This window comes from Condylura cristata, unplaced genomic scaffold, assembly GCF_000260355.1.
Source record: "Condylura cristata isolate star-nosed mole 26May11 unplaced genomic scaffold, ConCri1.0 scaffold00032, whole genome shotgun sequence".
NCBI lineage: Eukaryota > Metazoa > Chordata > Mammalia > Eulipotyphla > Talpidae > Condylura > Condylura cristata.
The window spans coordinates 4,010,143-4,024,800 of record NW_004567133.1 but is presented as its reverse complement, the minus strand read 5'-3'; the positions used below and the strand labels follow the sequence as shown (position 1 = coordinate 4,024,800).

Sequence of the window (14,658 nt, the reverse complement as noted above, 5' to 3'; positions counted from 1 at the left end):
AATAAAAAACTCAAAGCGGAAATACCTAACAGATGTGAGATGAGCACTCTCTGGAGTTTTTAAAATAACACTGCTCTCCCCCATCAAGATTTCTGATTTTGCCCTGCATATATAAATAACAAACCTTCAAAGAGGTCATGGATGGCATAACATTCATTTAAAAAGTTCAAAAATCTTGGTTTAGTTTTGCTGTTTAGTTGGCTATTTAGAAGCAGCAGGAGGAAACAAGACTTACATAAACAAAAACACCTCAAACACAGAATGGTCAAAATAAAGCCAAAAAGAAAAAGAAACAGCATCCAACAAATAGGCACAGGAGGACAAAGGCTACATTAATTAAAACCCTGAAAAGTTGCAGGAATTCTGTCCTCAGGACACTGCTGTACAACTTCACCAGGTGTAATAGGAAATTATGGAAACACAATCCCACTTAGAGTACAATCATCAACTTACAAAATACTTTAAAAGGATGTTAACATATACAAATCACATTACAGTTAAAACGGAAGAATCATTCAGTTTTAAGAGAAATTCTAATGACCAACACTGGACACTTAAAAATTTAAAGTGGTTTCCCTCAAAGTTATAAAAATGTGTTTTGTAATACTGGTCATTTGACTTCTGGCAAATAGTCAGGGTAGGGGAATTGAGGTCTAGAAAACATACTTGCCAATATTTATGGGATGCTTTATTATATTCTCCTTAATGCTTTATTATGTCCTAAAAAATCTCTATTTGTTTTATGAAGCGATGATGATGTAAAGCAATGGAAACAACAACAACTGAGGAATGCACCATCATGCAAGCAGCCGCTGCCAAGGACAATGTAGAAAATGCATTTTAAAGCAAACCTAGTAAAATTGAAGTGCTAATATTTCAAACTACCCAGAATTCTCAGCAACAAAAGCATCATATATAAGCAAACAAAAGGGGGATTTTAAAGAAACATAAACGTTCAGCAATTAAGAGAAATAAAAACAAAATGTAATGCTAATAAGATGTGCAACAATATACATGAGTTAGCATATAAAACTAGGTATCTAACCAGTATTTTAATTAAAAGCACTGCTCCAATATTAATAGCGGTAATAGCAGTACACAGCAGGCTTGCCCTTCCAGAAACAAACAAGCCACTCACGTTTCCGTCGCTCCGCTGGCCCCCTTTATGGGTGAGGACCACTACTTCCATCCACTTTCGCAGATGTTGCTGTTGGGAAAAAATATATCCTCAGACATTTTTCCCTCACAATAGGAGAAATTCAATTCAAAATGTTACTCTTAAGTAAAAACTCACACATATCATTAATTCTACTCACACTTAATGTGGAATGGTGGTGACTACTATGACAGCCCAATCACCAAACTAGTGATGAAGGCAACTGACATTTTACGTTCTGGAAATAGAAAGGTGGGATTTATCCTCCTGATAAAACAGAGACTGTCCTGAAACGTGACTATGGCCTTGTCAGGATTTTTCCTACTGTGTAATTTGCATTATAGATATTTAATGAGGGGTTTCTCCTTGTTAAACAGTCTTGGGAATTGGTGGCGGAAATAGATCTTCTCTGTCCCTTTAAGTTCCGACAGTTTATAAAACTTTCAAGAGGGAAATACAGTAAGTTGTGTTTTGCACAACTCAGGAACACCTCTATCTCCAGTTCCAACGAATACACATTGAAAAAACATTAAAACAATACACATTTCTTCAAAGAAAACACAGACTAGCTAATAATGTCTTATCAGTAAAATTACTTGATGAATATTAATCACCAAAATATAAATTCATGAAACCTAATCTTACTACATATTTCAAGACATGAAAGGACCACAATTAAAGGTGCAGAAAACAGTCTGTGGCATCACTTTATTTTGCTTTTAAATCTCTCAAAGGAAAAAATAATGCTAATTCATTTATGTTCAATAAGAGATATCCAAAAACAACTGAACACATAAAAGTCTTAAGATCAAATTGTAAGCTGTTAAATTCTAAAAAGGAAAAGTGTTCAGGGTTGCTGACATGAAAAATTCACTGTATATGGCAGTTTCCTTTTAAAATAATGCTGAACGCTTGAGCTGTTACTCTCAAAAGTCTATTTTATTAGGGAAAACAAGGTCCCAGTATGGAGCACAGTTCTAGAGAGCATGACTAACTCAGGAAAATGTGCTTCCTTAATCACAGTACCAGCCACAGAACAAGTCAGGAAGTCTCACACACTCAACATAAAAGCACCATCAAAACAGGTCTGGGGTGGGCTTAGTCAGATGGGTGTCAGGTTTTAATGGCTGGACAAACAGCAGCTTTAACCATTCTTTATCAGAGTACATCAACACTCCAATTCTAGAGGATATTCCACCACTCAGAAAGTAGCTACAATGCCAGAGAAGGGAAAATAAATCCCTTGAATAAACACTTAAAAGGGAATAAGATTCCTAGCCTACTCAGAAGCTATAATCTACAAAGCACTTCTTTTCATAAGGTTGTAAAAAATTCTGGAAAAGATCATCCAATAAATAAATTTCCCAGCTCAAAGACTGGGAAAAAACAAACACCAAAGTTGTTTCTGGGAGGTATGCAAATGCAGTAAGAAATGACAGGTGAGAGAGACAGGATAATCTTAACAACAACAAAAAAAAACTAGGACATTTAGAACATATGCATAGATTGTTATACGTGCAGAGAGCGCATATTTAAAATGCTCCAACTAAGAAGTGATATAACTTCATTTATTTTAACTATACTTGTGAATGTCTATACACACGCAAATTGGTAGATATGCATGTATGCTATGTATACTAGAAGCGTAAAAATGAAGTAATCTTCCAAATGGAAAAATTCAATTCCAAATAAAGCTGTTTCCCAGTTATATTCTATCATTAGGGTATCACAATTTTAAGATAAATTAAATCATTGATTCCCAGTTGGCATACTGTCATTTTTTATTTTCTTATTGATAGTTATGTCTAAATGGCCAAAGGCTACTTTGGAAACATGAATACATGTATATTTACAGTAATGTACCATGAAATCATAATTATTTACAAGTCTATTTACAAAAGGAAGTAGTTGAAATCTTCCTTCACCTTATACCTTAATGTTAAATACTGTCAAACAGACCTCTAATTTGTACAATTGGTTCCTAAGTATAATTCTAAAATCCCAAATATAGTCTAAAGCTCTTACAAGTTTTTCACTGCATTACTGTCTATAATGGGAAGAATAGGAACAGATTTCATCAGTATGGGAATGATTAAATTATGGCATTTCCACACTACAAACAGCAGCACCTTATGTATAGTTGAGAAATGATGGATTGTAAATAGAGAAATGTGTGTGTTATGCTTTCTTATGTCCAGGTAATATAAGATCTCAAGGAGGATACACAAGAAACTATTAACACTGACTCCAGGAAGAGGAAATGAATAACAGGAGGAATGAGATGGGAGAGCACCTTCACAGTGTATCTTTTACGCCTTCTGAATCTTAAAATATGTAAATGTATAACTTACCTAAAAAATTTTTATGTTAGGTTTTTAGGTTCATAATTATAGATTATGTTTAAATGTTAAATGCACTTAGCTTACCATCATCTGGTCACAAAATTTATCATTGAAGGAATTTGGGAAAAGTCTGGTAACTGAAGTCAGACGGTTTACAACATTCAATGTCAAGCTCCGATAATCCCCCAGCATCATCAACAAAGGTCGCATATGTGTGTGGATTTGATCTACTTCTATGGTAGCACCTTCTAAAAACTATTAAAAAGGAAAGGTTAAAAAAGAAAATACATAATAAAATGTAACAGAATGTAACATGACTAACAAAGGGTCTTATTTTTTTTGAAAAATGAAATATTAACTATATATTCCTGAAATGTATGATGAAATGAGGAAGATTAGTTACTTATGCTTAGTATGCTTAATATTTTAAAAGGCTCAGTGTAACAATGAGACAGGAACTACTACCACCCAGTGCATTTTAACCACAGGGATACTTCCAGGCATACACACAAAGCACCAGGAAGGACTTGGTGCAGAATTTATATATATAGACAAGTGCGTGCTCTCTCTCTCTCTCACACACACACACGTACATATCTACACACACCACACTTACCTTTCTCATACATGCTTCTCCAGCCTCCTGGAGTTCACTATTTGTGGAATTAAGAGCCTTAAACAATGCAGCAATGATCTTTTCTCTAGATTGAGGAAGGTAATTGCAGGCAGCAAGTGCATCTTTAGGGAGAAAAATTAACAATTTCATTTTCATTATCAACCTGAAAAAATATATCAATTTCTTTATTTAAAGACTCTTACCAACCAACAAAAAGGCCAAAAATATGACCTTATAATCCCATGTTCATTATAATCTAACAACGAAGTCAAAGACTGCCAGATAGGACATGATACATCTTACACCATCCAGATAGAAGAGTTGAAGGGAGAAGAGGTCCTTTGACATTCCCTCCTACCCTCGAATCCTCATAGGGTGAGAGCATGGCTGACTATAAGCAGATGCATGTTGAACTAAGAGGTCACAGTCCAAAATTCTTGACAGGTGATGAAAGGGAACAGACACACAACTCAACTTTTCTCCATTATTCATATCTTATTAAGAATCTCTCCTGATTATGGAGGTTAAAGGTGTTGAAAATGCAAATATTATTAACAAAGGGGACACACCTTTGATCATACATGTTAGTGAAGAGGTAATATCCTAGTAAGAAAAATGTCCATCTCACTAGTGGGAATTCATGAGAGGTATCCGAAAGAAAGGAACCCCAACAAGAGAAGTAGGACGTTGTCAAGCTGCCTTTTTTATACCTCCCTCTCTTCGCATTGGCATGACTTGTCTCTTCCAGCCTATCTCAAGCCCTGCATCTCAGCTCCTCTACCTCTAATTCAAGGACCCTGGCAATATTTTATTAAGCATATAAAGTCAACAAAACAAGGGACAATGTCAACTAAAAAAACAAAAACTGATAATGGATATTTTTAACAAAGATAGATGACTTTTTAAGTACAAGAGCAAGTATTGACCTAGTGTATTTTCTTCAACTTTGCACAGAATGATAACTAATAATCCTAATGAAAGCCTACACAGAGGAGTCTCAATTGATTTTGAACCATTATCAAGTCTATGAAGGTTAAAGTACACCTTACTGCATGCATTCTGATTAAAAGTGGCAATATATGAATGGTATGATAGCTTTCTTAAACCAGAATATTATAAGAGAACCATTAAGTTTTTAACTATAGAGTAAAATCCAGTTTACTTGAGAATACAAAATTACTTCGACCATAGCAATCTGTGCAATCCACTGTACAATCCATCTCATTTGATACAAACATAATTTTTTATTCCATCTTAAAATGACCACAAAAAGCCAGAAAAATTAAGATGACAAAAATGGTTAGAGTCTCCTTTCACTTTTGTATCCAGTTACTTGTTCCAGATTTAAATCAACTTACTTAATGCTGCAATTCGTAAAGGGACAAGTGATGGCAGGCTTTTATAACAGGGCAGCTTAGTTAAAGCTGAATCTTCAGCCTCACACAAATTCAACAGCTGCAAAAGATAAAATAATTTAATTTAGCTTGCTCTTACTGTGAAGACACAATAATCTTGTAAGAAACAGAAAACCTCTCTCTCTCTCTCTCTCTTACACACACACACACACACACACACACACACACACACACACACACACACAGAGTAACACAATGAACTGACACTGAAATCTACAAAAATATCAAAATATGGTCAAATGTATTCCAAAACAAACTCAGCCTCATTAGTGAAATAAATTCTTAGATATTTTCTTACTGATATCATCTTGTACATCTTCAAATATTCTCCTCCCATATAAATATGTTATCCATGCATATATATAAATATCTAAACCCATTTATATCTAGAAAGAAAGTTTATTAACTACAACACCAGAGTCCCAAACATGGCCATGCATCATAATCCTCTGGGAAGCTTTCAGATGGCAGATTCCCAAGTCATACCCCAAAGTCTACTAAATCTGAATCTCTAGGGGAACACTCATAGGTATATTTCAAGAGATCTTCACATTTTGACACAGTTAGCACACTGGGTAAACACCTGGGTCATTTTCCATTTCATTCCTTGGGATTTGTCACTCAACAAGTTCTGGTCTTAAATTCACTGAGGAATTTTTTATACAGATTAAAACACATTTGTCTCTAGAGCCACCAAAGTAAGTGCTGTCCTCCCATTCTCCAGGGGCTTCCCTGGACCTTTTGTCAAAGTAATTTTTACAGAAGGGATATAACACAGAATAAAGATTAAACCGGCCCTCCCTGGTGGTGCAGCGGGTTAAAGCACAGCACTGAGAATCTGAAGCCGCTTCCGCATGAGTTGGATCCCCGCCTGCCGCCTGCCCCGGAGGAGTCCACATGGCGAGGCAGACCTCTCCTGGCCCGCCCGCTGCTTCCCTCAGCAGTGTACTTCGTTGATCTGCCTGTTCTGCTCCCCACTCTGTCTCTGGTGAAGCCTCTCACCGCCCCTGAGCCTCTGGCCTGTACCCCAGTTCTGTATGCACAAATAAATTTTTTAAAAAAAAATATTAAACCTAAAACATATGACCCTCTACATAAGCAAAAGATAGGACTATAACTCATGTCTCATGAAATCTTTACTTAGGACTGATCATCAGATTATTATTGCATTCTAAGAGTGAATATTTACAACGTGACTGGATCTACAGTTAAAATTTCTGTTCACTGCTGTCAAGCAGCACCCACACTGAAATGCTTAGTGACAAACCATTAAAAAATGATCTACACCACTGAACCTGGAAAAGCTAAACAAAAGGAGAATCAAACAGGACAGTGTGGGGGTTAGGAACCAGGATCTGAAATAACTGTAAGTCCAACCTAAGCAGTTCAGCTAACCTGCTCTATGGCTGTGAGGTGCATAACAAACCTTAAGTTTCTGAATCTTCAAAATGAGAATAATCAGTGTCTACATATATTCATGAGGTGCTGTCAGAGGTATACAAGGGCATTCACATGGAATTAGTTCTCAGCAGTGTATGGTACATGTAAGTGGTCAGTACATTCAATAAACTGGTACTTGCTTATTACGCCAGTCTTAATGTGGACATCAGCTAATGAAGAATGATTGATGTAGATGATATAGCCTTAAATCTTTAAGGTCATGAAGAACAAGATTCTCCTGTAGAAGCTTAACAGTTCCAAGGACACAGAAAACACCCACTTTTGGCTGAATATCTCCTGTCCTTGTGCCTACCTTCACACCAATCCCAAAATGACATACCAATGCAGAATGGCATGCCAGGCCGTGGCTCGTTCCTGTACATGCCATCTCTGAAGGCTGCCTACCCAGTCTTTGCTACAAAAACAGGTTACCAGACACACATCAACACCATCCACAGCACACCACACCACCACCCCCCTACCTCTGTGTAGAACACCTTATGTTCCACCACGTTAAGATCCATTGTGAAAAGTCTGGGCTGCAATGTGGTACAGAATGTGTTCCCCTCCATTAGGCCAATCTGTGCATTGGCAGGCTGGTGTCTGAGTAGATGTTTCTTAGGTGGGACCATATCTTGAAGGACCTGGGAGAAGCAAAGACGACATACCCACTAACCAGTTATTCCTTGAAAAGCAAATACCTCTCATAATATTCTGGAACAATTACCATTCTGAAAGCCAGACATGAGCCAAAAAGTTATTACAGATTTCATTCAGCGAAGAAAGGAAAAATATGCTTCATATGCTAAAACTGCTGTGGATAGGCACACGTCCAATTAGTTCCAAAGTAACGTCTTTTCAAACAAGTAACAAAACCATCAGGAAACCAACTTTTTGTTTCCTCAACACTGAACTGACAGTTACTGATACTGCCATTAATGTACACAGATTGCTATCTGTGTACTGGGTCAAAAAGAACACTTACAGTGGTATTGTATGAAAGGGACACAAGTTATAAGCTACATGTTGTTTATAAGTAAAATCTTTAGGAAAAAAGTCTCAAACACATTTTGTTCAAATTATCTTAGTAAAGAAATCTCACCTCTTTATGGGGTTCCATAATCACTGTGACACTTTTTCCAGTGACCTGGGCCAATACCTGCAGGGAATGCATAGCCTGTTTTCTCACAGTGGAGTTTGGAGAGGTGACCTCTCGAACTAAGTCATGTGTCACATGGTGAAAAGACTTCTCCTGAGCGGCCACAATTTCATCAACTCTCTCCTCATCCTTTAAAGGTGTTGCACACCTCATCAACAGCTGCTCCAGGGTGGTTTTTGCCATGGCGACTGCCCCATTGGAGACCTGCAGGCCCGAGACACCTAGAGTTAGAGGGTGATGCTGCCCGTGGCACCCAGGGCTCCACACACCTGCCCACCACAAAACGCTTTCTGCCCCAAGGGTCTATGGCTCCTCATACCAGCTAATCTAACAAAACCTTCATAACATCTACTTTGTATAGATTGGAAGCTTAATTACCTTTTTATTGGTAATTTTTGTTTGCTATACAGAAAAAGAAATGTGGATTTAGAGGTGATTCTTATATTTATCAAGGAGATAAGCTGGCAATGCTTCCTGTGTTCTGTCTGAGTTCTGCTTGCATACAGGTTCTCAAAGAATGCAACTTCTATAAAAACTTGGGTAGCACATGCACTATATAGCCTTCTGGCAAGAATGAGAAGAGTGCTCTCAACAGATGCACAGGGATGAAAACTGTGCCCTGTGGCTGTTTTTTAGCAAAGCAGAGAGGTATTTAGTTAGCTGGAGAAAGCCTATGGGGGTTCTAAGAGTCCTTTCATTAAAGATATTGTAATGAAATTTGAGTATGAACGTTACTAAGCTTCAAGGAGAACATGTGTGCAGGACCGTCTCATAACAACACCTGAAACAACATGGCTAGGTTTGGGCCACCCGTTACCTACCTCTCCTGTTAAGTCCATCATGACAAAAAGAAGTGCTTTGAGGAATGTCTGCTGGTTCTGGAGAACCCAAGTCAGAGGCAGTCGCTCCATGAGGAACTTAATAGATACCACACCACCCAGCTTTGCATACCAGGCCTGTTCATAACAACAGGCACACAAACGTTCCACAATATAAGAAAACAGAGGGAGTTGGCATGCCTAGAGAGAAAAAATCAGCACACAAACCATAGTATGTTACTGTCATTCTCAAAGTCCTAGTTGCTAAAACAATAGCCCTCTGGTACCCTCCTCAATCCTTACCCTCTCCTTGGAGCCCAGAATGATACTGGCAACATCAAATATCACAGCTAGGGCCACCTCTCCAATCTTACAAAGTTCCTTTTCTTCATAGGCCATACAAATAGCTATTGCATCAATAAGAACCAAAGGATCCATTCCTTTTGACCCATTTTCTTCACTGTGGAACATAGCTGTACTGGGCTGACTGCCCACCTGATAGCAGGGCAGCAAAAAAGGACCTGGATAGAGAGGCAGAGGCATGTGAAAAATTACAAAATTTTACTTACACTAACATTTTTGTTCGACAAATTGAAACACTATCTTTTTTTTTTTTCCCTTGGAGTTTAGAAATTAAGTAGAACACTACTCAGTGATCAGAAAAAAAGATAATCTCATGTCATTTGTGGCAACAAGCATGGAGCTGGAAGGGATTATTACCCTAAGTGAAATTAAGCTAGAAGGAGAAATAACAGATGGTTGCACTTACATATGGAATATAAAGAAATAAAACAAAGGGCCAAACAAACAAAAACTTTAAAACCAACCCTAGAAAGCTGACCATAGATAGCATCCAGGAGCAGGGGGGGGGGAGAGAACAGAGCAGAGTGGGGGAGAAAACAGTGGACCATCGAGGAGGATTATGGGCGCTTTGGTGGTGGGGCTAGAGTGACCACACCTGAGAAGAGAAATTCTATATTATGAAAGCATTAATAAGAATGTAAAATAACGGTACTTAAAGAATGATAAAAATATAAAATTCAAATAGAGCAAACCCTGCTGATTTAGACCAACTTCTGTTTAACTGTAACTATTTTTAAACTAAGTATTCTATTTTTAAACTAAGGCTATTTTTCTAAACAGTTTACATTACATACCTTATTTTCAGATTTTAATCAGAACTCAAAGATAGTAAGTTTACAGTGAAAACCATGGCAAGGTATTGTCTTCAAAAGACAAAAGACAGAAGTATTAGATGGGCATGGGGGACAGTGTGGGAAGGACCATGGAAACTCCTGACATACAAACAACAGTCAGGAACAATAGCATCCAGCACATCCAGGCAGAGAGCAATCAGCCAGCAACTATTAATTAACGCCTTACAGGTGCCCAGCACTGGGTAGAAGCCATCAGGAAGCTTACAAATCTGTGGGAAAGATATTAACAGATGAAAGACTGAGAAACAATCTAAGCCTGAAAAAAGTTTAGAAGTGATAAGTTCTATGTGTTCTGCAGTTTCAGAGAAGGCTGCTGATGATCTCAGGGTGAGAGACATTGAGAACATAAACTGGAGCAGTGCTACTCACAACTGACAACACTTGTCTGGCCTGCAAACTAATGTTGAAAAACTCATATGTAGCAACTGCCAATGCCTCGGCATTTTTATGTCTATAATCTTTTAGAAATACAAAAAAGGAGAAAACATAATTGGCCCCTTACTACCCAGAGCCTGAGAACTCATGCAGCAAAGAGCCACTCCAAGCAGTGGGGGCAGTATGAGCAGGGACCATCCCAGAGCAAACCACCAGGAGCTAGCTGAAGAGGAGGGTCTTTGAAAACACACCACAAAAGGGAAGAGCAGTGGTGAGGTGCACACAAATTGTTCCTCTGCTTACCCATGCAGTATTCAAAGGTACTTACCACTCATTTTTCATAAAAACCAGCTTGAAATATTACATTGGGTGTGTTTTTAATAGATTAAAACCTATGTTTTCATGTTAATACATCACCCATCATGGAAACTGCAAGTACCGTTATTAATGCAATGAATTATATTAGAAAATCAGAAAACAAAAGCCTAATACAAATCAGCCATATTCAGTCTCCCTGAAATACTACAACCAAGTATTTGAAGTGCCCTAAATAAGTTCAATAGTGACCACTTGCACTCTACAGCAGATCGCTGCACTCACCACACTGCTGGGCAACTGCCACCATGGTGTAGTGGCGAATCAAGCTGGCCACGAAGGGCAGAGCACTGGGCCGGAGATCTTTAATGACAGCAGACATAAAGGCCCCAGTCAGAGCCTGCTCAAATGTCTTTCGGGCTGGGGTGTCTTGGGCTTTATAGCGATGCGATATGATGACATTAGGTATAGTCTTTTCTGTAAAGCTAAAAGACAAAATTAAATTAATCCTAAGGACACCAAGCCCATGAACTGATGACTCTAGTATGACTTATTTCCCGGCTTGTCCACTTTCTTCTTGCTCAGATAGGCCTAAGTATGTTAAATTTCTCTGGAATCAAACACGATGCAATTCATTTAAATATTCAATTCATGTAAGTATGAACATTTACAGCCAAATTGTTCGAGACACCAAACATTTTCTATCCAATAAGAGCACAGGCCATAAATCAGAGGGTAATTACAAAACAGCAGCATGTTCCACATTTTTACAGTTAGTTTCTATTTTAACAAAGCTGATGTTTAATTTTGATCTTTTATAGTTAAGTTAAATATAATTAAGTCAGAGATGCAACTCAAAAATAGAGGTGAAAAAAAGCTATTTCTTAAAGGTTCTATCTATATGCCTGCTACATATGTTGAAAAAAATAACACCACTGGTACAGAATCAAATAGATCTCTGGATCTAATGACAAGGCATTACTTATAATGTAAGGCATTTACTGCTAATCACATGAAATTAAATAAAACCCAAGAAGGTGGGGGTAAAAGAATAGCAAAATCAAGGATAAGAAACAAGAGTATTTTAAAATTTATTAGCTTCTTCCAACCTTTAACAGCTCCAGATAATAGAAATTTCTTTCTATGACAAGAAACCTGCTTCTCTCTAATTTTTGCCTCCTAAATGGTTTCTACTTCCAAACAACAGAAATACATGGATGTTCTTTATTTCCACATGCAACATCCTCAAACAATGCAAACTAAGTAATAAACACTTCAGCCTGCTCGGCTCTTACCAGCTGGTGACAATGCTCTTTGAAGTCAAATGCCCAAAACAGACATCTGATTTCCACTATTTCCCCCATCTGCTATTATTCCCCAATATCACTGACATCCTAGCAATGGCACCTTTGACTTAAGCCAAGAAAACATGCTATGCTCAGAGTAAGTTAATCTTTCTATTATGTTTCTGTGATACTCAGAGCAAAATCCTAAAGTTTTGTCTCACCTTCCCAAGGCCCTACTCAGTTCTGCCCTACTCATCTGTCTCTCTCAGTGTGCTTCAGTGATACTGGTCTCTTGCTATGTTCACCAGAGGCACTCCCTGAGGCTGAGGTCAACTTTCTCTATATTTTCACAATGTCCTCATTCAAACAGGCATCATGATCTCTATTTAATGTCACCCAGTCAGAGAAGACTTCCCGATTACCCTAATTTTTAAATGCCCCTTTCCCATGTTATTCCCTTAACTTGATAAACATTTGTTGCTACCTGAAATATACTGATAGGCATTTGTTCCTCCTGTTTATTACCTAATTCCTGCGTTAGAATATGGGTTTCTTGAAGGCAAGGATTTAGTCTTACACACCAATCTTGAACAGTACCTGGGACTAGAAGGTACTTAATCTAGGAGAACTATGATAATACAGAGAAATGGGGTAATGACAAGTCTGTCTAACAGATACTGAAAACTCAGAAGGTAAAAAGTAAAAGTGGATGCCCGCTCCATACTATTCACCAACAAACATCAATTCTGTTTGTGAGAGATTAAAGATCAAAATGTAGGGTCCTCCTTGGTGGCGCAGCGGGTTAAAGCACAGCACTGAGAAGCTAAAGCCACTTCAGCATGAGTTCAAAACCCGCCGGCCCAGAGGTGACCACATGGCGCGGCAGACCTTTCCTGACCCGCCCGCTGCTCCCCTCAGCAGTGTACTTCGTTGATCTGTCTGTTCTGCTTCCCACTTTGTCTCTGGAGAATCCTCTCACCAACCCTCTGCACCTCTGACCTGTACCCAGTTCTGTATGAATAAATAAATAAATCTTTAAAAAAAAAAAAAAAAAAGATCAAAATGTAAGTGACAACTACATAGCAACTAGAAAAAAATCCAGGAGAGTATTTTCATGACTACCATAAGAGACTGTTTCTTACAAATAATGTATAATAAAAGAAAAAGGCATAAGTTTGACTACATGAAATAAAATCAAAAAATTCTTAAAACCTTAGAAACAATGACAAACAGGAAGCAATGAGTAAATTTAGCAAAAAGACCTTGGTCTCTGAATCATTTCTTAAAAAGAATCTTATTCCTTTTATAGGGAATGATTTCAGGGCTATGGAAAGAAGGTAGAGGTAAACCAGAGGTTCAATTGTAGAGCCAGAAGCCCATTTGTTATAAACCAGTGTTACAATAAAAATAGGGTTTTACCTTCATGTCTTGCTGTTATTTAAATTTCCCATTATTTTTCTCTCTTGCTGTTATTTAAATTTCCCATTTTTCTCTCTGCATGAATTCTATAAATTTCTTTTGACTGATTTCTCTAAAGGCTCTAATTTCTCTTTTTAATCTGCTTGAGTAGTTTTTATAGGTTTCTATTTCTTTGTATAGTTTGTCTTCTTTTTTAGAACATAGTAAGCATTGTTAAAATCTAATTGTGAAGATTCTAATATTTGAAGTCTATCAGACCTATTTCTGCTTTCTGTTGATTACTCCGACTAAGGCATCTTGCTTTATTTCCTTGTATACTGGTTATCTTTGATTACTCTATCTCCAATGTGTTTTTTCTTTAAAAAAAAGAAAAGATTATTTATGCAGACAGAACTGGGGTACAGGCCAGAGGTACAGGGGCAGTAAGAGGATTCACCAGAGATGGAGTGGGGAGCATAACAGGTACACTGCTGAGGGTAGCAGTGGGCAGGTCAGGAGAGGTCTGCTGTGCCATGTGGGTCACCTCCCTGGCAGGGATTGAACTCATGCTGAAGCGGCTGCAGCTAGCTTCGTAGTGCTGTGCTCTTAACCTACTGAGCCATTAGGAGAGCCCTTCAATGTGCTTTTAACAACTGAGTATCCACTATTAACTCAGCATTATTTTTGCTGCTGTGTAAAAGTATAACTTACAGGAAAAATCCTTTCTTGGAACTTGTAACACAGAAACATGGTATACACACATTATCACAGAAGATCACTACATAAAGATCATAGCCTTCAATGGTAACAGCAAAATACAAATATGATATGACAGATACTTAGAAAAAGAAAGGATCACTATGGACTAGAAAAGGAAATGGTCCATCAAGTACCAATCATGTTCTAGGTACCATGGCTTTAAGAGTGAGCAAAAAGAGGCCCTCCCTGGTGGTGCATCAGGTTAAAGCGCAGCACTTGAAGCTGCTATCAGCAGCTGCTTCAGCACGAGTTCGATCCCCAGCCAAGGAGGTGACCCACATGGTGCAGCAGACCTTTTTTGTTTTGCCCACTGCTCCCCTCAGCATTATACAGTCAACCTGCCTGTAGAGAACTCACCAGTC

At 38.1% G+C, this 14,658-nt stretch overlaps 1 protein-coding gene across 1 annotated transcript in view; it reads right to left on the bottom strand.

The window, feature by feature from the left end:
* TRRAP (transformation/transcription domain-associated protein) overlaps positions 1-14,658 on the bottom strand; it is a 104,426-nt gene that overhangs the window by 55,680 nt on the left and 34,088 nt on the right. The window contains exons 23-31 of the mRNA XM_004691944.2: positions 11,139-11,338; positions 9,250-9,467; positions 8,950-9,147; positions 8,072-8,332; positions 7,452-7,613; positions 5,473-5,569; positions 4,115-4,236; positions 3,583-3,753; positions 1,139-1,207 (exon numbers count right to left, since the gene is read on the bottom strand). Coding sequence (XP_004692001.1) covers positions 1,139-1,207; positions 3,583-3,753; positions 4,115-4,236; positions 5,473-5,569; positions 7,452-7,613; positions 8,072-8,332; positions 8,950-9,147; positions 9,250-9,467; positions 11,139-11,338 — 1,498 coding nt within the window. The remainder of the gene's footprint in view (positions 1-1,138; positions 1,208-3,582; positions 3,754-4,114; positions 4,237-5,472; positions 5,570-7,451; positions 7,614-8,071; positions 8,333-8,949; positions 9,148-9,249; positions 9,468-11,138; positions 11,339-14,658) is intronic.